The sequence below is a fragment of the Canis lupus genome, chromosome 21 (genome assembly GCF_048164855.1).
Source record: "Canis lupus baileyi chromosome 21, mCanLup2.hap1, whole genome shotgun sequence".
NCBI classification, from domain to species: Eukaryota; Metazoa; Chordata; class Mammalia; order Carnivora; family Canidae; genus Canis; species Canis lupus.
In genome coordinates this window covers 14044779-14069685 of record NC_132858.1, presented here as the reverse complement: position 1 = coordinate 14069685, position 24907 = coordinate 14044779, and the positions used below count along the sequence as shown (strand labels likewise).

The 24907-nt window shown below is 50.8% G+C and overlaps 3 protein-coding genes and 1 long non-coding RNA gene across 5 annotated transcripts in view; 3 read left to right on the top strand and 1 right to left on the bottom strand.

Annotated features, from left to right (window-relative positions):
• The window catches only part of CELF1 (CUGBP Elav-like family member 1), a 93848-nt gene extending 89209 nt beyond the window's left edge, over nucleotides 1-4639 (top strand). The window contains exon 14 of the mRNA XM_072790766.1: nucleotides 4501-4639. The gene's annotated coding sequence lies outside the window, so the exon portion shown is untranslated. The remainder of the gene's footprint in view (nucleotides 1-4500) is intronic.
• A 117-nt stretch (nucleotides 4640-4756) lies between these two features.
• Nucleotides 4757-15938, top strand: RAPSN (receptor associated protein of the synapse). Its single transcript, XM_072790791.1, has 8 exons — nucleotides 4757-5376; nucleotides 5833-6171; nucleotides 12177-12335; nucleotides 12856-12954; nucleotides 13032-13154; nucleotides 13694-13747; nucleotides 14976-15175; nucleotides 15635-15938. Exons 1-8 carry the CDS (start codon nucleotides 5185-5187, stop codon nucleotides 15705-15707), a joined length of 1239 nt encoding a protein of 412 aa, XP_072646892.1. The 5' UTR covers nucleotides 4757-5184; the 3' UTR covers nucleotides 15708-15938.
• A 599-nt stretch (nucleotides 15939-16537) lies between these two features.
• LOC140612753 (uncharacterized) lies at nucleotides 16538-19165 on the bottom strand. Its single transcript, XR_012013911.1, has 2 exons — nucleotides 18095-19165; nucleotides 16538-17800 (listed from the first exon to the last, which is right to left on the bottom strand). It is a non-coding gene; the product is annotated as an uncharacterized lncRNA (long non-coding RNA).
• PSMC3 (proteasome 26S subunit, ATPase 3) lies at nucleotides 17324-24265 on the top strand. 2 transcript variants are annotated; one of them, XM_072790789.1, is made up of 12 exons: nucleotides 17324-17585; nucleotides 17831-17914; nucleotides 18467-18592; nucleotides 18984-19088; nucleotides 19201-19263; nucleotides 19523-19660; nucleotides 20118-20261; nucleotides 20383-20531; nucleotides 22542-22638; nucleotides 22826-22971; nucleotides 23815-23896; nucleotides 24077-24265. In XM_072790789.1, exons 1-12 carry the CDS (start codon nucleotides 17559-17561, stop codon nucleotides 24185-24187), a joined length of 1272 nt encoding a protein of 423 aa, XP_072646890.1. In that variant the 5' UTR covers nucleotides 17324-17558; the 3' UTR covers nucleotides 24188-24265. The 2 variants fall into 2 exon arrangements, with proteins under 2 accessions (XP_072646890.1, XP_072646891.1); XM_072790790.1 differs by having other exon boundaries at nucleotides 17556-17585; nucleotides 17835-17914.
• Nucleotides 24266-24907: the final 642 nt, after the last annotated feature.

Genomic DNA, 24907 nt, shown 5'->3' with positions numbered 1-24907 from the left:
CCTAAGTCCCATTTACTCCTAAATCCCTTCCACTTCTGCTGAGCTGTGACCCTGAGCTGGCTCCAGACTGCCCTTCTCTGGACCTGCTTTGCTCACCGTGAACAGGAAGTCATCTCTGCCTGGGCTGGGGCAGGGCGTGGCAAATCAGCTGTGAAGCCTGCAGCAGTTGCCTTAAATTTCCAAATTAGACTTTTGTTCCTCCCCCTTTTCCCCATTCATTCATTCAGTACGTTTATTGAGTGACCACGGTGTGCCTGGCCTTGCTCTGGGGATGCAGTCAGTGGTAGACGAGATGGTCACTGTTCACACATTTGAGTAGAGGAAACAGATGTCAAGAAAATAACCTTATTGATGAATATAAAATTATAGAGAGAAGTCTCGTATCAAAATGGAATGTAATTCTCCATGAGAGTATAATAAGCGGATTCACCCTAACTAGAATGGAACTAAGCAGGATGGTGGGAGGGAGGGGAAAAGAAATCAGGAGGTACAAAGGCCCTGGGGCAATTGTTGGCAATTCCTCAGAAGCTGAACGCAACAAAAATGAAAATAAGAAGATTTGTACATGCGTGTTCCTAGCACTGTTATTCTTTACAGCCAAAAAGTGAACCAAACCTCACGTGGTTCACCAAGGGATGGCTAAATAAAATGGTAGATCCATACATATAATGTATACTATTTAGCCACAAAAAGGAATGATGTACTGATTTATGTATGGATGAGCCTTGAAAATATGATGCCAAGTGAAAGAAGCCAGTCACAGAAGACCACATATTGTCTGATTGTATGTATATGAAATGTCCAAAAAATAGGTAATTCCCTGGAAAGTAGGTGGTGGTTGCGGGGTGTATTAGTTTGCTCAGGCTGCATAACAAAGTACCGCTGGGGTACACGGCTGGCTCAGTCAGGGGAGTGTGAGGCTCTTGATCTCAGGGTCGTGAGTTTGAGCCCCACATTGGGTGTAGAGATTGTCTAAATAAATAAACTTTAAAAACAAAACAAAATACCACTGAGTGGCTTAAGCAATGGGAATTTATTTTCTCACGGTTCCAGAGGTCAGAACTCAGAGATCAAGGCGTTACAAGGGTGGATTCCTTCTGAGGCCTCTTTCCTTGGCTTGTATGTGACTGTCTTTTTCCTATGTCTTCACTTGGTCTTACTTTGTGTGTCTGTGTCCTGAACTTAGGACACTAGTCATAGTGGATTAAGGCCCACCCTAATGACCTCATTTTACCTCTTCAAGACAGTGTCTCCAACAACATCCCATCTGGGGGTTAAGAATTCAACATATGAGCCTGGATGGCTCAATCAGTTAAGCGTCTGACTCTTGATATCCACTCAGGTCATGTTCTCAGGGTCATGAGATCAAGCCCTGCATCAGGGTCCATGCTCAGCGGGGAATCTGCTTGAGATTCTGTCTCCCTCTCCCTCTCCCTCTGACCCCTGGCTCATGTGTGTGCTTTTTTGCTCTCTTGCTCTCTCTCTCTCTCTCTCTCTCTCAAATAATTGTTTTAAAAATAAAAAACATGGGGATCCCTGGGTGGCTCAGTGGTTTAGCGCCTGCCTTTGCCTCAGAGCATGATCCTGGAGACTCGTGATCGAGCCTTGCGTCGGGCTCCCTGCTCAGCAGGGGCCTGCTTCTCCCTCTGTCTCTCCTCTACTCATTCTCTCTCTCTCAAATAAATAAGCAAAATCTTCTTAAAAATTCAACACGAGGATCCCTGGGTGGCTCAGCGGTTTAGCGCCTGCCACCGACTCAGGGCATGTTCCTGGAGTCCCGGGATTGAGTCCCGCATCGGGCTCCCTGCTGGGGCCTGCTTCTCCCTCTGCCTGTGTCTCTGCCTCTCTCTCTCTCTCTCTCTCTCTCATGAATAAATAAAATCTTTAAAAAAAATAAAAATTCAACATATGAATCAGGGAGGACACCAATTCGACTATAACAGGAGGAATAGAGTGCTCACCAATATGGGGCTTTTTTTTCTAAGATTTTATTTATTTGTCACAGCACAAGCAGGGGACGTGGCAGGCAGAGGGAGAGGGAGAAGCAGACTTTCTGCTGATCAGAGAGCCTGACTCAGGGACCTCCACCCCTGGATCCTGAGATCATGACCTGAGCCAAAGACAGATGATTAACCAACTGAGCCACCCAGGCGCCAGATTATGGGACTTCTTTCTGATGTGTGTAAATATTCTGGGATTAGTGGTGATTAGTGTACAAAAATTTTTAAAAGATTTTTATCTATTTATGAGAGACACAGAGGGGGAGAGAGAGAGAGAGAGAGAGAGAGAGGCAGAGACACAGGCAGAGAGAGAGGCAGGCTCCATGCAGGGAGCCTGATGTGGGACTCGATCCTGGAACCCCAGGATCACGCCCCGGGCCAAAGGCAGGCGCTCAACTGCTGAGCCACCCAGGCATCCTTCAGTGTACAAATTTGTGAATATACTAAAAACTGTCCACTCTGAAAGGATGACCTTTCCCCTGGAGAAAGAAGGGGCCTAGTCCTCAACAACTTCTTGCTAGACACATCTCCAAAGGCAAGGGAAACAAAGGCAAAAACAAACTATTGGGACTTCATCAAGATAAAAAGCTTTTGCTCAGCAAAGGAAACAATCAACAAAACCAAAGACAACGGACAGAATGGGAGAAAATTATTGCAAATGACATATCAGTTAAAGGGCTAGTATCCAAAATCTATAAACAACTTATAAAACAAACTTATCAAACCCAAAGAACAAATAATCCAGTCAAGAAATGGGCAGAAGACACGAACAGACATTTCTCCAAAGAAGACATACAGATGGCCAACGGACATATGAAAAGATGCTCAACTTCACTCATCATCAGGGAAATACAAATCAAAACTACAATGAGATACCACCTCACACCAGTCAGAATGGCTCAAATGAACAAATCAGGAAACAACAGATGTTGGTGAGGATGGGGAGAAAAGGCAACCTTGGTACACTGTTGGTGGGAATGCAAGCTGGTACAGCCAACTGGAAAACAGTATGGAAGGCCATCAAAAATTTGAAAATAGAGCTACCCTATTCTGGGTAGGGTATGTCAATACTGGGTATTTACCCCAAAGACACAGATGTAGTGAAATGATGGGACACCTGCATCCCAATGTTTATAGCACCAATGTCCACCGTGGCCAAACTATGGAAAGAGCTCAGATGTCCATCAACAAATGAATGGATAAAGAAAATGTGGTGTATACATACAATGGAATATTACTCAGTCATCAAAATATGAAATCAAGTCAATCAGAGAAAGACAATCATCATATGATCTCGCTCATGTGGAATTTAAGAAATAAAACAGGATCATAGGGGAAGAGAGGAAAAACTGAAACAAGACAAATCAGAGAAGGAGACAAACTGTAAGACACTCTTAATCATAGGAAACAAACAGGTTTGTTGGAGGGGAGGAAGGTGGGGGGACAGGGTAACTGGGTGATGGACATTAGGAGGGCATGTGATGGAATGAGCACTGGGTATTATATAGTGATGACTGATAAGTCACTGATCTCTACCTCTGCAACCAATTAACACATTATATGTTAACTAATTGAATTTATTTATTTTTTAAAAGATTTATCTATTTATTTATGAGAGAGAGAGAGAGAGAGGCAGAGAACACAGGAGTAGGGAGAAGCAGGCTCCATGTCGGGAGCCCAACGCGGGACTCGATCCCGGGACTCCAGGATCGCGCCCTGGGCCCAAGGCAGGCGCCAAACCGCTGAGCCACTCAGGGATCCCCTAACTGAATTTAAATTAAAAAAATTTTTAAATTGGGATCCCTGGGTGGCGCAGCGGTTTAGCGCCTGCCTTTGGCCCAGGGTGCGATCCTGGAGACCCGGGATCAAGTCCCGCGTTGGGCTCCCGACATGGAGCCTGCTTCTCCCTCTGCCTGTGTCTCTGCCTCTCTCTCTCTCTCACTGTGTGCCTATCATAAATAAATTTTTAAAAAAATTTTTTAATTAAAAAAAAAGGGGGCTGCTGTCACAGAGTGGAAGGAGAAAAACTGAGGGAGATAGAGCTGGTGGGGTTGGCGGGGCCCTATTACCTAGGGCCTTTCAACACTAGAAGCCCCCATATTTCAAGAGTCTGCTCCCTGCATAAGACACTTCTCCACAGTGTCTGGCATTAAAGGTCACTGTTAGGCACCCTTTCAAGCTGAGATGGAGATGGGAATTGGGATGCTTCTTAACCCTTCAGGGATCAACTCCTGTCCCTGGTGGGTGGTGTGCCATGGAGCAGTTGGACACAGCTTGGGGGTGACCTCCTGCTGTTCTATGTCCTCTCCAGCTAGTTCATTCATTCTAATCCACTGAGGTGGGTACCAGCACTCTCTTGCACACAGTCACATGGCCCACACAGCTAGTAAGTGGCAGAGTCAGTCTGGCTCCAGGGTGCATGCTGTCCCCACTATCCTGTGCTGTCTCATAGCACCCCTCTGGGTCAGGCTTTATTAGCCTGTTGTTCTCTTCATTTCAGATGAAGAAGCTGAGGAACAGAGAGGTGAATGACCTGGCTTGGGTCATACTGTGAGTGTGGATGAGATGTTGGGTGTGGTGTGGGTGTGCATATGGAGGATTGATCCTGGTGCCCAGTGCCCAGTGAATCCCAGAAACAAAGCCTGGGGAGGAGTAGGTCCGGGGGGAAGGTTGTGATGGGTGGGGGGATGCAGGGCTCAGGGCTGGCCACCCGCCTCACTTCATCCCTGCTTCCTCCAGGCCCTCAGCCTGTCCCTGGAGGCAGCTCCTCGGCCAGGCCACGGGGAGGGCCTGCAGGGCCAGGGAGGCAGGGGCCAGTGTCAGAGGCCCCGAGGAGACACCCAAGGTTGTGCGGGAGCAGGGAGCAGGGTGCCTGCATCCCGGGGAAGCCACCTCCCAGCCTGGGTGGGGGGGTGCGGCAGAGGCCCGCGTGACACTGTGGCTGACATTCCTCAGCGGCCACGTGGCCCCAACTGGCAGGGACAGCTGCGGACTGGGGCCGGACAAGCCTTGTTCCCAGGGTGGCGCCCGCTCTCCATCTAGGCCCCTCCTGGGCCCCTGCCTGGCGCCGCTGTCCTCCCTGGGGCTCCGTGGGCGGCTGGCACTGCGGTCCGCGCCATGAACACCTAGAAGGCCGGAGCGCCCGGGGTCTCTCCCTCCTCGTGCGGTGCAGGGCTCTGCGAGGATGGGGCAGGACCAGACGAAGCAGCAGATCGAGAAGGGGCTCCAGCTGTACCAGTCCAACCAGACCGAGAAGGCGCTGCACGTGTGGATGAAGGTGCTGGAGAAGAGCGCCGACCTCGTGGGGCGCTTCCGCGTGCTGGGCTGCCTGGTGACGGCGCACTCGGAGATGGGCCGCTACAAGGAGATGCTGAAGGTGGGCCCGGGCTGCCCACCCTCCTGGCTCCTCACGCTCCCCTGCGTCCCCCTGGCTAGCAGCCCAGCCCCGCAGGGGGCTCCCAGACCCGTCGTAGGCCCTTGGGCCTTGAACTTCTGTGTGACACGGAGATGGAGCTTCTGGGCTTCAGGGCTCGGCAATGGCCAGGCCCCGTCTGGGAAGCTAGCTTCCAGCCTTCCTGTTTGGGCTCCAGGTTTGAGGCTGCGGGTAGGTGGGTGGGTGGGTGGGTGGCCCAGGAAGGCCGGGGGCGAAAGCTGAAGGGTCTGTGTCTGGCTCCAGGGCTGATGCTCCTGGCCTGTGGCTGGGGAACAGAGAGCTCATCTGAGGCCTTGGCCGGAAGCTCTGGGTCCGAGGCCTTGGCTGCGAGGCAGGGAGGAGGCCCGGGTCTGAGGCCTGGAGCCCAGGCTGACCGCTCCTGCCCTTGCCCCCGGGCAGTTCGCTGTGGTACAGATCGACACGGCTCGGGAGCTGGAGGATGCCGACTTCCTTCTGGAGAGCTACCTGAACCTGGCACGCAGCAACGAGAAGCTGTGTGAGTTCCACAAGACCATCTCCTACTGCAAGACTTGCGTCGGCCTGCCCGGCACCAGGGCGGGCGCCCAGCTCGGAGGCCAGGTCAGCCTGAGCATGGGCAATGCCTTCCTGGGCCTCAGCCTCTTCCAGAAGGCGCTGGAGAGCTTCGAGAAGGCCCTGCGCTACGCCCACAACAATGACGACGCCATGCTCGAGTGCCGCGTCTGCTGCAGCCTGGGCAGCTTCTATGCCCAGGTCAAGGTGGGCCTCGGGCCCAGGGGGTGGGCGGGGGAGGGCTCGGGTCCCCTGACACCCTCCTGTGAGCCACACTCCCCATTCAGGACCGTACTCAGTCCTCCCACATAGGAGAGTCTGAGAGGGGAGAGTCTGAAAGGGAAGACTCACCCAGGAAGGTGCAGACTTACCGGGAAGGGCAGAGCCAGCATTCAAACCTTGGTCTGTCTGCCTTCTGGGGGAACAGGAGGCTCCTTGTGAGGACTGGCCATGAACCTATACTGCCATGTGTTTGCTGTGTGGTCTTGGACATGGCACCTCTCATCTCGGAGCCTTGGTAGGCACATCTATACAATGAGGGAGAACAGGGCCCACTGTCCAGCACAGTTGTTAAGGATTCATTCATCAAATATTTATTGACTGTTTACTCTATGCCGTGCTGCTCTGTTGGCTTGGGATGCAAGCAGTGAAAACAACAGCAAAGCCCCTGGCCATGTAAAGCTTGCATTCTAGAAAAAGTCAAATATAATCAGTAACTCAATCACACAGCACTCTAGAAAGTGCTTAGGAGAAAGTGGGAAAGGGGGTGGGAAGTGCCGAGGATGGGGTGTTACAACTTCAAATAGAATGACTGGAAGGCCTCGGAGAGGTGTTATCAGTCTGATGGTTGGAAGCAGATGAGAGGGTGAGCCATGCAGAAAACTGGTAAAAGCCTGAAACAGAGACAACAGCAAAAGCAAAACTCTGCCCTGGGTGGGGGGAGTGGGGCATAGCTGGCCTATTCTAGGGATGACGGAGGCCAGCAAGGCTGTCACAGGTGTGGGACAAGGAGGTGGGAGGTGGTGAGAAGGCAGATGGGGAATGGACAGAGGAGCCAGAGACCACGGGCTTGTTTCTGGTCCAGTGTTTGTTTGGCCAGGACCCTAGGCATCCAGGCTGCCCTCGGCCCACGGGGGATGTTGATGCCTGTCACACAGCAGATGCTTAATAAATCTGGGGGTAGATAGGTGTGCAAATGCTGATGAATCAAAGGTGAGGTGTGAGCAAATGAGAGTCATCCAGGATGCCACCGAGGATTTTGTTTTCAGCAACCAGACGTAGGAAAAACCCACTCAGTGAGATTCAAAAAATGGGAGAGGGATGAAGTGTTTTAAGATTTTTTTTAAGATTTTATTTATTTATTCATGAGAGACACAGAGAGAGAGGCAGAGACACAGTCAAAGGGAGAAGCAGGCTCCATGCAGGGAGCCCAGAGCGGGACTTGATCCTGGGACTCCAGGATCACACCCTGAGCCGAAGGCAGACGCTTAACTGCTGAGTCACCCAGGCGTCCCCAAATATTATTTTATTATGAAGACAATTAACCATACAGGAAAAAAGAATAATATAATGAATCTCCTTATCCCCACCATTTAGATTGAACAATTATTAATATTACCCATATATGTTCACTGAGTGGGTTTTTAACTGAAGTGTTATGACATGAAATTATAGATAGACATCATGATACTTTACCCCCCGAAGTAGTTCAGTATGCATCTCTGAAAGAAAAAAAAAGATATTTTCTTATATAAGGATACTTTCTTATGTAATCACAGTTATCTCTTAAATATCTCTGCTTATCCTGAAGACACGCCTCTACCCTCTGCTTCTAGAAATTGGAACACAAACAAGAGGCACACGTGCATTGGGCATTATGTCTCTTAAGTCTCTTTCAGTAGGAGATTTCTCTCCTCCCCTTTATTTTCCATGATTTATCCAACAAGGGGATGGATTGCCCTAGAACGTACTTCATCTCATTGTCCCCTTGTTTCTGCAAGGAGTCATGTGACTGGGGTTTTATGGGGTTTTTTTCCTCCCCTCTGCTCCCTGTGAACGGGAACTCAGTGACCAGGGAAGACTCAGGTCACACTGTTTTGGTAAGAAGACTGTGTCAGCGCTGCTGGGAGCTTCATGTTGCATCACATCCCATATGGGGACAATGACCTGATCCCTTGGTTTTAGGGTTTGTGTTTGTCCTTTTGTGACCAGGAGGTGAACTTGGAGGGAGGTGACTTCTGGCTTCCTGTGAATGTTCAGTTCTGTGGCCACAGTTTCCACTGGGCAGATTTAGTGTCCAGTGATGTTTCTTGCCTGCATCAGTTCTTCTATTTCAACTGAAGGGAATGGCGATTTCCAAGTCCTACCATTCTTCTACAGTTGTTGGCTGGATTTTTCTGTAAGGAAGAACTGTCCTCCATCAAATGGGCTAGTTAGCTCCTCTGAAATGCAGTTCCTGCATAAATGGCATAAATATTTCTTCCTTTCCTTTTTTTTTTTTTTTTTTTTTAAGATTTTACTTTATTTGAGAGAGAAAGAGCATGAGGATGAGCGAGGGAGGGGGCAGAAGGAGAAGCAGGCTCTCCCCTAAGCAGGAAGCCCAGTGTGGGGCTTGATCCTAGGACCCTGGGATCATAATCTGAGCCGAAGGTAGATGCTTAACTGGCTGAGGCATCCAGGCATTCCTCGCTTCCTTTAATTATCACTTTGATGATGAGGAGTTGAAGTTATACCCACCTTCGGGGATCCCTGGGTGGCTCAGCGGTTTGCTGCCTGCCTTTGGCCTAGGGTGCGATCCTGGAGTCCCGGGATTGAGTCCCGCATTGGGCTCCCTGCATGGAGCCTGCTTCTCTCTCTGCCTCTGTCTCTCTCTGTGTCTATCATAAATAAATAAATCTTTAAAAAAAATACCTTCAATGATCATACTTACTTGTTTTACTTTCTTCTTTTTGAGTATCGTTATGAAATCCTGGATTTTTAAAACATTCAGTATTCTTCAGTTTTGGTTTTTTGTTTTAAGATTTTATTTATTTATTCATGAGAGACACAGAGGGAAAGGCAGAGACATAGGCAGAAGCAGGCTCCTTGAGGGGAGCCTGATGCGGGACTCGATCCCAGGACCCTGGGGATCACAACCTGAGCCAAAAGCAGACAATTGCTGAGCCACCCCAGTGCCCCTAGTACTCTTCAGTTAATTGTAATGTTGTTTTTCTGATGCTCAAATTATCTTGACTTTAGCTAATGGTATTCCTTCGGTATAACTCCTGTGTCCTTTTTTTAAAAATTTTTTAATTTTTAATTTTTTTTAATTTATGATAGTCATCACAGAGAGAGAGGCAGAGACACAGGCAGAGGGAGAAGCAGGCTCCATGCACCGGGAGCCCGACGTGGGACTCCATCCCGGGTTTCCAGGATCATGCCCTGGGCCAAAGGCAGGCGCCAAACCGCTGCGCCACCCAGGGATCCCTTTTTTTTTTTTAATCCTGTGTCCTTTTGACGAGACTTTCTTTAAACATTGAAAGTGTTCTTATTTTCTGGAACAATAAACTATCCCAGGCTCATTTTGTATAGTCCCCACCCTGGACCTGAAATCAGCCATTTTTTTGGGCTTTTCTGGTGGGAAGTTGTATTAAAGACCAAATGTGGGTTCTCAAGGTGCTCATTGCTACTGGGTTGTCATGGCTTCTAGATCTTTTTAGTTGCCAAGACAACTGAAGTTTATGCTGATATTTGCAATTCAAATCTAATGTTTCAGGATTTTCCTTAATTTATTTTAATCTTGATTCTCTTTTCTCCTAGACTGAAAATGTTGGCTTTTAGCAACATAATTATATATTTATTTTATCCTAAAAAATACACAAAATACTTTTTTTTCTGTGTGGTCATATTAGGATAATGCAACATAATACATGATGTAATAATATCTTATAGCATTATATTTTAATATTATATTGTGTTATATAATAACTATAATTAAACTTATAATTATGTTAATATGATGATATACAGTTAGGGCTATTTATTTCCATTTTCTATCTTTAGGGTTTTTTTTTAAGATTTTTAAATATTTTTAAATTTTTTTATAGTGGTTCTTCTTTTCTTTTTTTAAATTTTTTTATTTATTTATGATAGTCACACACACAGAGAGAGAGAGAGAGGCAGAGACACAGGCGGAGGGAGAAGCAGGCTCCATGCACCAGGAGCCCGACGTGGGATTCCATCCGGGTTTCCAGGATCGCGCCCTGGGCCAAAGGCAGGCGCCAAGCTGCTGCGCCACCCAGGGATCCCTTAAGATTTTTTTTTAATTTGAGAGAGAGAGAACAAGCAGTGGGGAGGGGCAGAGGGAGAGAGAGAGAGAGAAAGAGTAAAAAAAGAGAGAAGCAGACTATCCACTAAGCAGGGAGCCAAAGTGGGGCTCGATCCCAGGAGACTGGGATCATGACCTAAGCCAAAGGCAGAGGCTTAACCAGCTGAGGCACTCAGGCGCCTCTATCTTTGGGGTTTTTAAAAAATTAAATTAAAATATTTTGAATATTTAGAACATTTACATGGCTTCAAATTAAAAACATACATTGGGGGACACCTGGGTGGCTCAGCGGTTGGGCGCCTGCCTTCGGCTCAGGTTGTGATTCTGGGATCCAGGATCGAGTCCCACATCGGGCTCTCTGCATGGAGCCTGCTTCTCCCTCTGCCTGTGTCTCTGCCTCTGTGTGTGTGTGTGTGTGTGTGTGTGCGTGTGTGTGTGTCTCATGAATAAATAAATAAATCTTAAAAAAAAAAACATACATTGGCAAGGGGCACTGGGCTGGCTTAGTTGGTGGAACATGTGACTCTTGGTCTCGGGGTCGTGAGGTCCAGCCCCATGTAGGGCATAAGGATTACTTAAGTAAATAAATTTTTTTAACTATGTAACAAAATTTGTGAAGATCAGATTTTTATTGGCGTTATTGGGAGTTCTCTTTTGGTCATATTAACTTGGAGATGCCTATAAGATATTAAGTAGAAGATCAAATAGATTTTCTAAGAGAAAGAATGGAGCAATGGGGCTTAGCTGAAGGAGACATGAGGTCCGAAGAAGATTGTTTGATTTTGATTTTTTTTTTAAAGATTTTATATATTTATTTATTTGACAGAGAGAGAGAGCACGCACAAGCAGGGGGAATGGCAGGCAGAGGGAGAGGGAGAAGCAGACTTCCTGAGATTTCTTTTTTTCTTTTTATTTTTTTTTAAAGATTTTATTTATTTATTCATAGACACAGAGAGAGAGAGGCAGAGACACAGGTAGAGGGAGAAGCAGGCTCCATGCAGGGAGCCCGATGTGGGACTCAATCCCGGGTCTCCAGGATCACACCCCAGGCTGCAGGCGGTGCCAAACTGCTGCGCCACCAGGGCTGCCCTCTTTTTTTATTTTTTAATGAGGTAAGAAATGCCAGAATATGTTTGTAGGATGATGGGAATGATTGAGCCCAAGGAGATGGGGGATGTGTCCAGAGCCCCCATGGAGGGGCTCACACCTGTTGGAGCAGGGAGTCCTCCATGGTGGCAGGAAGGAGGAAGAGTGATCCATCTCGTGGATTTGGTGGAGAACAGAGTCCTTTTCTGACTTTCTTCTGTTTTCCCTGTGTAGTGATGAAGCAAGGTCATCAGCTGAGATCCAGCAGGTAGAAAGAGTATTTGGAGGTGTGAGGAGAACGAAGGGATGAAGGAATGATTTCATTGCCCCAGTGAGTCTGTTCCGATGTTCTTTGGGGCTGACAATCAGTCACTGAGCCTTTGGGAAGCACCTGCTGCTGGGTACTAGGGGGCAGACACTACTGGGGGTGCTGGTACCCCCTTCTGTGTGTCTCTGAAGATAAGGGGCCCAACTGGGAGTGAGAAGCCAACTATATTTTCTTGCCTTCTCATTCATTCCTTCATTCAACAAATATTCATTGTGCATCTACAAAGTGCTAAGAACTGTGCTAGGCTCTTGGGCTACATCAGCAAACTGGATGAAAATTCCTATGTCTGTGGAGCCCACACCTTTTCAGTGGCTGTTCCCTCTGCCTGGATCCCTTTTCCTTGGATACATGAATGAATGAGTGAACACTGGCAGGGCCTATGGGTACCCACTATGGGTTGATGGAGATGCCAGGCCCTGGAACCCCTGACTTGGGCATCCTGCCATTCACAGTGCCCCTTCTTGTCCCACCTCCTCCCTGTGTCCCCCGCAGGACTACGAGAAAGCCCTGTTCTTCCCCTGCAAGGCCGCAGAGCTCGTTAGCGACTACGGCAAAGGCTGGAGCCTCAAGTACCGGGCCATGAGCCAGTACCACATGGCTGTGGCGTACCGCCTGCTGGGCCACCTGGGCAGTGCCATGGAGTGTTGTGAGGTGGGGCAGGAGGGAAGGCGGGCAGGTAGAGGGTGGTGGTATGGGCTAAGGGGTCCTCCTTCCACATCAGGCCACTTAGGGTCCCAAGATTTGCCCGTAGCCCCCTTCTCCATGAGCCCCCGAAGGATGTGTTTGTTCTGCCCACCCCTCTGCTCCTTTCCAGTCCATTCTCAGGGGAGAGGGCTTCCTTCTGCCTCCCCCCACACACATCCTCTGTGGGTCGCTTTAAATAGGAAGAGAGCCAGTCTCTGGAGTTCTACTGACTTGGGCTCAAATCCTAGCATTGCCACTTACGAGCCAGGTGACCTTGATCAAGTCACTTCTGCTCTCTGAACCTGTGTCCACTTCTCTGGGCGTTGTGAGACCTCACTGGTTTCGTGTGCAGGGCTCCGATGCCATGCTAGGTATATTGTATAGGGTGATCCCTGGGCTGCCCCGTCAGAGGGGCCCACTGGAATGACACCCTGGTGGGTGGGTGGGGGCAGATGGGCAGGCTGGAGCAACCAGCTTCCCTTCACAGGAATCTATGAAGATTGCACTGCAGCACGGGGACCGGCCACTCCAGGCACTCTGCCTGCTGTGCTTTGCTGACATCCACCGGAGCCGTGGGGACCTGGAGGTGAGGCCACTGGGGTACAGAGGGAGGGGTTGCAGGCCTGACCCAGTCTGATTGCACCCTCCCACCTGGCTGTGCAGACAGCCTTCCCCAGGTACGACTCTGCCATGAGCATCATGACTGAGATTGGAAACCGCCTGGGGCAGGTGCAGGTTCTGCTGGGAGTGGCCAAATGCTGGATAGCCAGGAAAGCACTGGACAAGGTGAGGTCGGGCCCTTTCCCATACCCCACCCCCCCGGCTCTCCCCACTGCTCCTATTTGCAGCCAGTAGGTCAGCCAAAAGTCTGTGGGGCTGGCTGGTCCTGGGCAGGACTCTTCCAGACATTTTGTCTAACATCAGCTTCACCTGAATCCCATAAGGTGAGTACATTCCAAGTTATTTTCCAGACTCAGAAAAGACTCACGATGTGCCCAGACCCACAACTACTAAAGAGCCAGAGCTGGGTTTGAACTCAGGATGCGTTAACTGCTTTCCTGATTTCACAACACCCAATGAGACAGGAATAGTCTTCCCATTCTGTATCTGAGTAAACTGAAGCAGCAGGTAACTTGCCCACACTGTGGCTCTGTGACTGGGCTCCAGCCTCCTTTTGCTACCTTCTCAGGCAGGGCAGCTGCCCAGCCATGCTGCCCTCCTCAAGCCCGCCCCTCCCTGCCCCTTCCCTTCCCCTTCCCTTCCTGTGAGTCAAGGCCTCTGCCAGAGAACTCTGCCCGTAGCCCTGGCCTATGCTTGCCTTCTAGGCTCTGGATGTCATCGAGAAAGCCCAGGACCTGGCGGAGGAAGTGGGGAACAAGGTCAGACCTGATTCTGTCTTCTGGGTCTGGAGTCAAGAGGCCAAGGTGGGATCTTGGGTGTGTGGGAAGGGCTACCCTGAGCCTGCACATGCCCTGAGCTCTTCTAGATCTCCAGGGGCTGCCACCACCCATTCCCAGACCCTGGCTGTTTCTCTTCCACCCACAAAGCACTTTGGAGGGCAGGGCAAGAAATCCGTAGCTCAGAGGACGTCAGAATTCCTCAGAGCTTCTTGATAGTCATTAGAACTCCTAACAGTGGGTCCAGTCACTAAGAGCTGGGTACACTCAGGTGCTTCTAGGTATTGGTCCCAGTCCTCACCGTCTCCCTGCGAGGTGAGCGCAAGCCCCATTTTTAGAGTTAAGGCAAGTGAGGCTCAGTGGTTGCTCCAGGTCTCACACTTTGTACCTGGTCTGTCTTAACTCTAAAGCCCGCATTCCTCCCATAATGTATGTGGCTCTCAATTTTAGGTTTAGTATCCAAACCTTTAAATTTTGAAAATAAGCTCAGTGTTACTTGAGGTCTTCTAGGAAATATAAATATCTCTGGGATCCAGTGCACAGCACAACTAAAATGCCAAATTTTAAAAAATATTTTTATTTATTTACTTGAAAGAGAGAGAGTGAGAAAGAGCACAAGCCAGGAGGAAGGGCAGAGGGAGAGGGAGAAGTAGGCTCCTCACTGAGCAGAGCCCGATGCAGGGCTTGATCCCAGGACCCCGAGATCATGACCTAAGCCGAAGGCAGATGCCCAACAGACTGAGCCACCCAGGTGCCCCTAAAATGCCAAATATCTTTGTTTTTGGATAGATGATAGCTGCTCGGTTTTACCCAAGTATCTCAGGTTGGTCACAGATGCCAATGAGCTGTTTGTTATGTGTATTCAATTAACAAAAACAGAAGAGCAAATTCATTCTTATGGAATCAGTGCAGCAGATCTGGTCAATAAAATTCTTCAAAAACATGGGGTTCCTAGGTAGTTCTAGGGGTGAAGACTGCTTACCTCACCCATCCTTTCATTCTGCATGAGGGGAAACCAAGGCCCAGAGGGCAGGACGTTTCTCCTAGGCCCATCAGCCAGCCAAGAACACCGCCAGGACCAGACCCTGTGTGTACTGATGGCTCAATGGTCCTTCGGGGGCCACTTCTCGGGCTGGGCAAGGAGGGAGGCTCACTGGGACTGACTTGGTCTTGTCCCCTATGCCCGCTCTCTGCTCCCCGCTGGCCCCAGCTAAGCCAGCTCAAGCTGCACTGCCTGAGTGAGAGCATCTACCGCAGCAAGGGGCTGCAGCGGGAGCTGCGTGCCCATGTCGTGCGCTTCCATGAGTGTGTGGAGGAGACTGAGCTCTACTGCGGGCTGTGTGGCGAGTCCATAGGTGAGAGGAACAGCCGGCTGCAGGCCCTGCCCTGCTCGCACATCTTCCACCTCAGGTGAGGGCTCCTGGCTTGTGGGCAGGGGGCGGCCAGGGTCTCTGTGGGGTACGCTAGGGCCCCAGCTGGCCTAACCACAGTAGTAATGTTGAGCGTAGCGCTCCCTTCGTTCTAAGAGCTTCCCCTGTAATAAATAACTCCTTGAATCCTCCCAGCAGCCCTGTGAGGTGGCCATCACTATTCTTCCAAAGAGAATTCAGAGAGGCCCCTCAAAGGCCATGGGATTCAGACACCCAGGGCTAGACCTGCCTCAGGGCTGGGACAGATACCATTCTCCATGCTGACCTCCTGACCTCTTAGAAGCCCCAGAACAGAGTACCAGGGGCAAGCAGGGCCACCAGGCCCTACCTTCTCCCTTGACGCCTTCCCAGATCCTGTAGAGGGGAGGGGTAGGGAGAGAGCCCAGGCCCAGGATGAAAGCATGGGTTCAGTAAATAAACCTTTCCTTTGCCTCGAAAGGTGCCTGCAGAACAACGGGACGCGGAGCTGCCCCAACTGCCGCCGCTCATCCATGAAGCCTGGCTTTGTGTGAGTCCCATCAGCAGTCCTGGGCTCCTGCTTCCCCTCCCCCTGCCCCTTCATCATGCCCAGGGCACCTGACTAGCCATACCTTGGATCCTGTTTACTCTTGGGGTAGCCGCCAGACCTCCTCCAAACTCAGCCAGGGCCCAGGGCCTGCCCGCTGTTGCTCCTCCAGGCTCAGCTGACCTCCCTGCCTCTTCGTACTTTGCTCTTTATAGAAAAATAAACTGTTTGTACCTGACCCCAGCAATTCTGACTCTTTTTGTGGGTGTGCTGTGGCCAGCACAGGACAGCTTCTTCCCCAATTGGTCTTCTTGACTCTTGTCAGGCAACTCTGACAAGTGTGAATTTGGAATCAGCAGCTCTTGTGCTGACAACTGACTCACTGAACAACCCTGGACAAAGTCACTTAACTTTTCTGATCGTCCATGCCCTTATCTAACATGGAGAATGATAGGAGTGCTTGACTGGCTCAGTCAGTGGAGCGTGCAACTCTTGATCTTGGTGTCTTGAGTTCGAGCCCCACATTGGGCATAGAGCTTACTTAAAAATAAATAAATAGGGATGCCTGGGTGGCTCAGCAGTTGAGCATCTGCCTTTGGCTCAGGGTGTGATCCGGGTCTCGAGATTGAGTCCTGCATTAGGCTCCCTACGGGGAGCCTGCTTCTCCCTCTGTGTCTCTGCCTGTGTCTCATGAATAAATAAATAAAATCTTTATAAATAATAAACGAATGAATGAATGAATGAATGAATGAATAATAAATGAAAAAAATTGCGAATGATGATCCAATCTGTCCACTGGGCAGGGCTGTTGAGAGGAGGGAAGAAATGCTGTTACTCGCAGAGCTGGTTTGCCAACCTGAGCAGCTGCAAATGCTGTTACTTAAAGAAATCTCTGCCTTCAGCGGCTTCAAGAAAACCACGAGGCAGGTTCTCACCAAGTTTGCAGATTATTTGTGAAGGCTCGGCTTAAAAGAAATGCTTGGTGGCTGACATGAAGTTCATTTTAGGGGTGCCCTGGGTCTCACCTCACAGTGATATGCAGAGGATCCTCTGGAGCAAGGGACGCAGATACAACAAAAATGGGTCTCATGATCCAGAGATCTGCCCTACTTCCTGAGATGACAAGAAACGAGTACAGATGTTGGTCATAATGTTTTTAATTGGAGAGGCTGTTGTCAATGGAGCTCATCCCACGTGGGCAGTTCTGTGGCGCTGCTCAAAAGTTAGCAGCAGCAGCAGCGATTTCTCTTTAAAATTGGTTAATGATTCTCTCTGGTAGCCCTGGGCATGCCCTTTTTTTGGCCCTCCGCACACGCCTGGCGTCTGTTGCCTATGGTTTGGGAGGCAGAGCCATCTCGAGAATCCTAATTCCTAGCTGCGCCAGATCCTGTGGTCGAGCCCCCGCTTCCAAAGCGCCCTTTCAATCACCGGCCAGCTTAAGACTACATTTCCCAAAGGCTCTCGAGGCTCCCATCGCTTCTCCCGCCCCTTCCGGCTTCACACCCAGGCTCCGCCCATCGCGCGCAGCGACCAATAGCGCATCCACCTGTCGCTCCGGCTTAAACAGGACGAGGGCGGTAACGCTTCAGGAGCGGTGGAGGAGCTGGGGGCGGGCCCTGTGTCCCGGGCTTTGTCATTTGAATAGGAGAAGCAGATTCGTTACGGCAGTGGCGGCCGGAACTAATTCGGTTAAGTGAGGAATTGGAGAGAGAGGTCCGTCACTACTCAGGAGCAGGCCTTCAGAAAGATAGTATTAATCTCCGGGCCGAAGCTTCTGTCCGTTTCGATCTTCAGTCTTCTCCTTCAGGACGTGAATCTGCTGCCAAAACGCGAGGATCCAGTGACTCGGCAGGAGAAGATGGCGACCGTGTGGGATGAGGCTGAGGTGCGCGCTGGGGGAATTGGGGATCCCGGAGCCGGGGCCAGTGGGAAGACGCCCTTGGTGGGAGGCCTCGAAGAGGTTGGGGGGTCGAGTTCTGGCCTGGTCTCGGGGTCGGGGCCGCTTGGGATGTGGGCAAGGCGCTCGACTCCTTCAATTCGGTTTTATGGGCAGGGAAGCTGAGGCTGTTAGTGGGGTTCGGAGGCGGCGGAATCCTTGCCCTGAGTTAAAAAAAAATTTTTTTTTAACAGCAAGATGGAATCGGGGAGGAGGTGCTCAAGATGTCCACAGAAGAGATTATCCAGCGCACACGGCTGCTGGACAGTGAGATCAAGGTGGGCTCACAGCCCCGGTGGCCGGCAGCGAAGCCCCCACAGGGCCGCCCTGGAGATCCCAGCGGCTTTTACGTTCTTCTCACGGCCTTTCCAGGAAGACATAGGGCCCGCGGATTATTTAAAAAAAAAAAAAAAAAGGAAAGAAAGAAAAAAAAAAAAAAAGAAAAAACTAAGCCTTACCTGTGAGAGACCGAGTGGTGGGAAGGCAGGTCTGAGAGGATTCATCAGGCTCCCTTTTCCAGCGAGGTCTTTAAATAATTTCTCTTGAGAATCTTTCTTTTAGGGAGCCCGCATTTTACAGCTGAGGAAACAGGTTTTTTACTTTGCTGAAGTACCGAGCCCTTAATGAGAAGCAGGAGCTAAAACCTATATTTGCTTCATTCAGAGCCCTGCTCTTTTCCCTCTGCTGCAACTGCTTCAGGAGGTTTCCAGACGGAGTCAGCGGATGCAGGAAGGTCCCCCTGGTCCCTCTGGGCCTCACCAGTTACAGGGCCCTCCCTAGGATAAGGTGAGCCAAGGCTGAACATTTGCTTCCACTTGCCCTCATCCCAGATCATGAAGAGTGAAGTGTTGCGAGTTACCCATGAACTTCAGGCCATGAAAGACAAGATCAAAGAGAACAGTGAGAAAATCAAAGTGAACAAGACCTTGCCGTATCTTGTCTCCAACGTCATCGAGGTGTGTGTGTATGTGGAGGGGAAGAGAAAGGGTCAGCCGGGCTTGGAGGCAGCCTACAGTAGGGCCATTGGAGAAAGAGTGGGTGAAAGTTTTGAGGCCCAAATTGCATTTAGAGCTCTGCCTTGCGGGGCCCCCTCCCTAGTATGCATTTCTAGGGCACTATACACACTCGTAGATACCCTGAAGAGGCCTAAGAAGCCACACATTTCCTCCTTACTTGGAGGTAGAGAGCTCTCTGCGGAGAAGCAACACCTAAATGGATCTTATCAATGCCGTGGGCCTGGGATAGTCTTGAGGAGTGAGGTGGATTGTCTTGGCCTGGGAAGCACTGGACTCTGGGGAGTGGAGGGGGCTGAGCAGGACCTCTTGACCTGAGCTTTTTCCCCCCCAGCTTTTAGATGTTGATCCCAATGATCAAGAAGAGGATGGTGCCAATATTGACCTGGATTCTCAGAGGAAGGGTAAATGTGCAGTGATCAAAACCTCTACACGACAGGTGAGGATAGCTCTAGGATAGAACTGAGGAGGGTGAGGGATGGATGTGGGACAGGACCAGGGAGCTTTATTGAGGACAGTAACTGAGATTGAACCTGGAATTTTTCCTACAGACATACTTCTTGCCTGTGATTGGGTTGGTGGATGCTGAAAAGCTAAAGCCAGGAGATTTGGTGGTGAGCGGTGTCCCTCAGCCCAGGGAGGGCTTTTCCAATGAGGTTTCTCCCATGGACTACTGAGCCTCTGCCCCAGGCCCAGGTCACTGTTGGCCCTGCATCTTGGCAGAGCATCCTGGAGAGTCTGAGCTTGTCTGCTTGCTCTTTGGTTCTCATCTTTCCTAGTCCTGTATTTTCCTTTCACTGTACCGACACCTGCCACCCAGCCAGTTAGGTCTTGAGCTGGGACAAATCTGAAGGCTTCGTGCTCTGTCCCCAGGGTGTGAACAAAGACTCCTATCTGATCCTGGAGACCCTGCCCACAGAGTATGACTCACGGGTGAAGGCCATGGAGGTGGATGAGAGGCCCACGGAACAATATAGTGACATCGGGGGCCTGGATAAGCAGATTCAGGAGGTGAGAAGCACTGGCCAGTAGCAGCCAGTAGCAGCCTTGCCGGCCATTTGTGGTTTTTTTGCTTCATTGACCAGAACACTTACTGCCAATGTGCCTCTTAGCAAAGCATCCTAGGGACATAAGGAGGCTGCTGTGTAACAGTTTAGGAGGCTGAAATCCAGAGAGCTTAAATGACTTGTTGAGGGTCACAGAAGGTTAGGGCCAGAGCGGTGGCTGGAACTCAGGTTCCTGGTTCTTCCCCTGGTACCTTTCTACTATATTCTGGTGTCCCTGGAGCAGCCATAACCAGCCTTGGTGGGAGTGAGCATCCTGGGTCCTTTTGATGCAGGGGAAGGAGAGTCAGTGTCTCTGAATTGGAGTAGGAGGGTTATGGGTTATTAGGGTTGAGGTCATTAAGTGTTGGGCTGTAGGAGCCCTTGGGGCGTCACTCTCCTCACCCAGGACTTCTTCCTGGCAGCTGGTGGAGGCTATTGTCTTGCCAATGAACCACAAGGAGAAGTTCGAGAACTTGGGGATCCAGCCTCCAAAAGGGGTGTTGATGTATGGCCCCCCAGGTACAGGGAAGACGCTGCTGGCCCGGGCTTGCGCTGCACAAACCAAGGTGAGTGCTTTGGGAGAAAATGAGGAAGAAAGCAGCAGAAGCTAAAGCTCTACCAAATGGGCTGAGAGGAACTTCCCTTGGTGTCTTTGGCCTGACTCTCATTGCCATGCCCCCCTAACAGGCTACCTTCCTGAAGCTGGCTGGCCCCCAGCTGGTGCAGATGTTCATTGGGGATGGTGCCAAGCTGGTCCGGGATGCCTTTGCCCTGGCCAAGGAGAAAGCGCCATCCATTATCTTCATTGATGAGCTGGATGCCATTGGCACTAAGCGGTAAGGGGGTGCTGAGTGCCACCAAGGAGATTGTTCTAAATTCTGTTTCCCACCCTGTCCCCTGCTTCCCCTGGAATGGTGATAGCTCTACTCTTCTGGTTTTACTTCCTGAATTCTGTTCTGACTAGCTCCCCTGCTTCTTTTCCCTTGACTATCCATTCTCATGGTTGCCAGCATGTTCCTTTCATACATGCTCGCTTCACTCCCATGCACCCACACTCCCTCAGACAGACATCCTACTCAGAATTTTTCATGGGCTCCCCATTGCTCCTTGGGATAAATGCTGGGCTGAGCATGGCTTGCATGGTCCCCTCTGGCTGTCCCTGATCCGCTCCACTGCATCCTGGACCTGCCCCGGCCCCCATGTCTTCACAGCATCCCGTTGGTTGGTTGGTTGGTTGGTTGGTTGGTTGGTTTATTTATTTATTTATTATTATTTTTTTATTTTTTAAAGATTTTATTTATTCATGAAAGACACAGAGGGGAGAGAGGCAGAGACATAGGCAGAGGAAGAAGCAGGCTCTCTGCAGGGAGCCTGATGTGGGACTTGATCCGGGGTCTACCAGGATCACACCCCAGGCCTCAGGCGGCATTAAACCACTGCGCCACTGGGGCTGCCCCTATTTATTTATTTATTTATTTATTTAATTTTTTAATTTTTATGTATTTATGATAGTCTTACAGAGAGAGAGAGAGAGAGAGAGGCAGAGACACAGACAGAGGGAGAAGCAGGCTCCATGCACCGGGAGCCCGACGTGGGATTCGATCCCGGGTCTCCAGGATCGCGCCCTGGGCCAAAGGCAGGCGCCAAACCGCTGCGCCACCCAGGGATCCCCCCTATTTATTTTTTTAAAGATATTTGAGAGAGTGTGTGTGCCTGGGGTGGTGACAGAGGAAGAAGGAGAATCTCCAACAGACTCCCTGCCGAGTGTGGAGCCCGACTCGGGCTCAGTCTCATGACCCCGGGATCATAACTTGAGCCGAAACCAAGAGTCAGACTCTTAACTGACTGAGCCACCCAGGGCCCAAATATCCTTTCGGTTTATAGACCCGCTCCATGGGGATCCCTGGGTGGCGCAGCGGTTTAGCGCCTGCCTTTGGCCTAGGGCGTGATCCTGGAGACCCGGGATCGAATCCCACATCGGGCTCCCGGTGCATGGAGCCTGCTTCTCCCTCTGCCTGTGTCTCTGCCCCTCTCTCTCTCTCTCTCTGTGACTATCATAAATAAATAAATAAAAATTTAAAAAAAATCTGTTTAGACCCGCTCCATAATCCAAGTCCATCCAGCCCTGGTGGGAGAGATTTTGCACCTGTTCCCTTTCTGGAATGTACTTTTCCCGTTCTTTTTTTTTTTTTTTTTTTTAATTTTTAGGTTTTTTTTTTATTATTATTTTTTTAAGATTTATTTATTTATTTATTTATTTATTTATTTATTTATTTATTTAGACAGACAGACAGACAGACAGACAGACAGACACAGAGAGAGAGAGAGGCAGAGACACAGGCAGAGGGAGAAGCAGGCTCCATGCAACAAGCCTGATGTGGGACTTGATCCCGGGTCTCCAGGATCACACCCCGGGCTGCAGGCGGCGCTAAACCGCTGAGCCACTGGGGCTGCCCTCCCATTCTTTATTGGTTGGTTGCTAGCCTGTTTGTTCTCAGCCTAAGGAATACTTCCTCAGGGATACCTGCCTGGGCTCCCCCTTACGCTCCCAAGTCTGGATCCCCTATTTCTAAGCTTTAGGGCAGCAGTGGCAGGGGCACATTCATTGGGGGATAGCCCAGGCAGTGGCTGGTTTTGCTCACTGGTGTATCCTCAGCCTGGCTGATCCCAGGAGCCTCTCCAGTCTCTGACACCTGTTCGGTGCCAGTCCTGGGCTGGGGGCCCCACGCTGAGTGAGACCTTTTCCTTCCCTGGACAGTTGGATTAGGCTTCCAGGGGGTGGAGAAGGGGAAGGCTCTTCCCAAGCTGTGGCCTCACCAGTGTCTCGGGCCTCCTGTGTGTCCCAGCTTTGACAGTGAGAAGGCCGGAGATCGGGAGGTGCAGAGGACAATGTTGGAGCTTCTGAACCAGCTGGATGGGTTCCAACCCAACACTCAAGTAAAGGTGAGTATTGTCATCACAGATAAAGGAAATGGGGCCAGGGACCTCCTCGGTCACCCAGCTTAGTGCAGCTAGAATTAGGGTTAAGGTTGTCTTGCTGTTTGATCTGGACCCTGGGCTGCCTCCGTCTGCCTGCTCTCTGGGAGCCCCGGCTTCCTCAGTTCACATTGCTGCCTCTGCCCTTGCTCAGGTCATTGCAGCCACCAACAGGGTGGACATCCTCGACCCTGCACTGCTCCGCTCAGGCCGTCTGGACCGGAAGATTGAATTCCCAATGCCCAACGAGGAGGCCCGGGCCAGAATCATGCAGATCCACTCCCGCAAGATGAATGTCAGGTGAGCGAGGACATGAGCAAGGCGCTGAGCCCCAAAGAGCCATCTTTGTTGTCTTGGTCCTGAGTGTCCCCAGGTCTCTGCCACCCTGTCTCCCTTCCCTGATCACGTGTTCTACATGCCAGCCTCCATATCTCCCCAGAAGCCTGAGATAGAACCTTACTGGAGTCTGGGCCCTGGTTCTGGGTGCTCTACTCCTTAGAATCACCCTGCCCTTCCTCCCTCATGGTCCGAAGTTGCATAGGCGGAGGTCCTCAGTTTCCTTGACTTCCCGTCTTGGCAGCTGAGCACAACCCAGCATGGCCCTGAAGAATCAGCTAGGGGCCACTGGGCTCTGAAGAATCAGCTAGGGGCCAAATGGACTTGGGTTCAGATCTGTGTGACCTCTAGTAGGTGGTATTTCCCATCTAAGCCTGAATTTTCTTGTCTGGTGCTTGGAGATAATGTCACTGACCATGTGGGGCCATGGCACTGTCAAGTGAAGTGCAGGGCAGCGCTGTGCTGATGCAAGGCTTACACTACTCAAAAAAGGGAAAGACTGCCATCGTCTTGCCCCTTCACCCCAGGCTGAATCAGTCCCTGGGATCTTTGGTGCAGATTTCTAGAAGGCTAGAGCTCAAGAGACACAGGAATAACCTGGTCTCTGCTTTGACCTCCCTGCCCTTTGTCCTCTGTCTCGTACTGAGAAGAGAACAAGGCACAGCAGGGAAGGGATTGCCATTGTCATGGGGCGAGGGGACCTTGCTGCTTGATGGGGGGTGTGGGAGGACATCTCCCTCTCTTCCCTCTAGCCATCAATAACTGAGTCCTGGGGTCTCGGTCTCTACTCCTTCTCCTCCCACCCAGTCCTGATGTGAACTATGAGGAGCTGGCCCGCTGTACGGATGACTTCAATGGGGCCCAGTGCAAGGCCGTGTGTGTGGAGGCGGTGAGTGGGAGCACGTGGAGAGGGGATTGCTTCATGCTTTCTTGCCCCCCTTCCCTGAACAGGATGGGACTTGTGACTGTAGGAGACTGCTGGGTGAGGGAGGCTCAGAAGGCTGAGGCACTTGAGAGCTGGGTCACGGGTGCAGGAAGGCACCCTAGAGCCTGTCTGTCCTGGGTGCAGGGCATGATCGCGCTGCGCAGGGGTGCCACGGAGCTCACGCATGAGGACTACATGGAAGGCATCCTAGAGGTGCAGGCCAAGAAGAAAGCCAACCTGCAGTACTACGCCTAGGAGGTTGCTCGCCACACCTGCTCCCTGGTCTGGTGCTGGTTAAAATTCAAAATAAAAGATGGTTTCAGGTCCCTGCCACCTGTCTGTTGCACGTTCCCTGGGGCCTGGATGGAAGAGCATACCCGTCCTCCCCAGATGCCGCTGCCTGGAAACCCTAGACCGCCATGGGCCTCAAAGCAGTTGTCAGGTGAGGCCCCAGGGAAGGATGGGTATGGATTACAGCTGCTGCCTGGGGTCTTCCGGCCTCCCCCCACCATGTCCGTGTCCTTTCCAACCCCTTTCCCACTCCCCGCCCCACCTGTTGGCTTCGGAGCTTGGGGCCCTACAGCTCCAGGACCAAGGGCTGGAATAGAAGTCAGCCTCTCGCCTCTCACATTTTGGTGCCCTTGTCCTTGCTTCCCTGGAAAGCCAGGCTCTAGGTCTTGGACAACCTCCTGTTTCTTGGCCCCTGAGCTGCCTCTTCCTCCCTGTGTCATTAACTTTTTTGGCTCTTTTTTTTTTTTTTTTTTTAAAGAACTATTTTATTTATTTGAGACAGCGAGAACAAGCAGGGGAATCTGCAGACGGAGAGGGAGAAGCAGGCTCCCCACTGAGCAGGGAGCCCAATGTGGGGCTCAGTCCTAGGACCCTGGGATCATGACCTCAGTCAAAGGCAGACATTTCACCAATTGAGCCACCGTGGCGCTCCTCTTGGCTCATTTCTTCTTGCTGAGAACTGAA

Coding starts and splice junctions, on each gene's coding strand:
- RAPSN (XM_072790791.1), top strand. CDS start 5,185: ATGGGGCAGGACCAGACGAAGCAGCAGATCGAGAAGGGGCTCCAGCTG. Junction 5,377..5,832: donor GCTACAAGGAGATGCTGAAG/GTGGGCCCGGGC, acceptor GCCCCCGGGCAG/TTCGCTGTGGTACAGATCGA. Junction 12,336..12,855: donor GTGCCATGGAGTGTTGTGAG/GTGGGGCAGGAG, acceptor TTCCCTTCACAG/GAATCTATGAAGATTGCACT.
- PSMC3 (XM_072790789.1), top strand. CDS start 17,559: ATGGCGACCGTGTGGGATGAGGCTGAG. Junction 17,586..17,830: donor CCGTGTGGGATGAGGCTGAG/GTGCGCGCTGGG, acceptor TTTTTTTAACAG/CAAGATGGAATCGGGGAGGA. Junction 17,915..18,466: donor TGCTGGACAGTGAGATCAAG/GTGGGCTCACAG, acceptor CCCTCATCCCAG/ATCATGAAGAGTGAAGTGTT.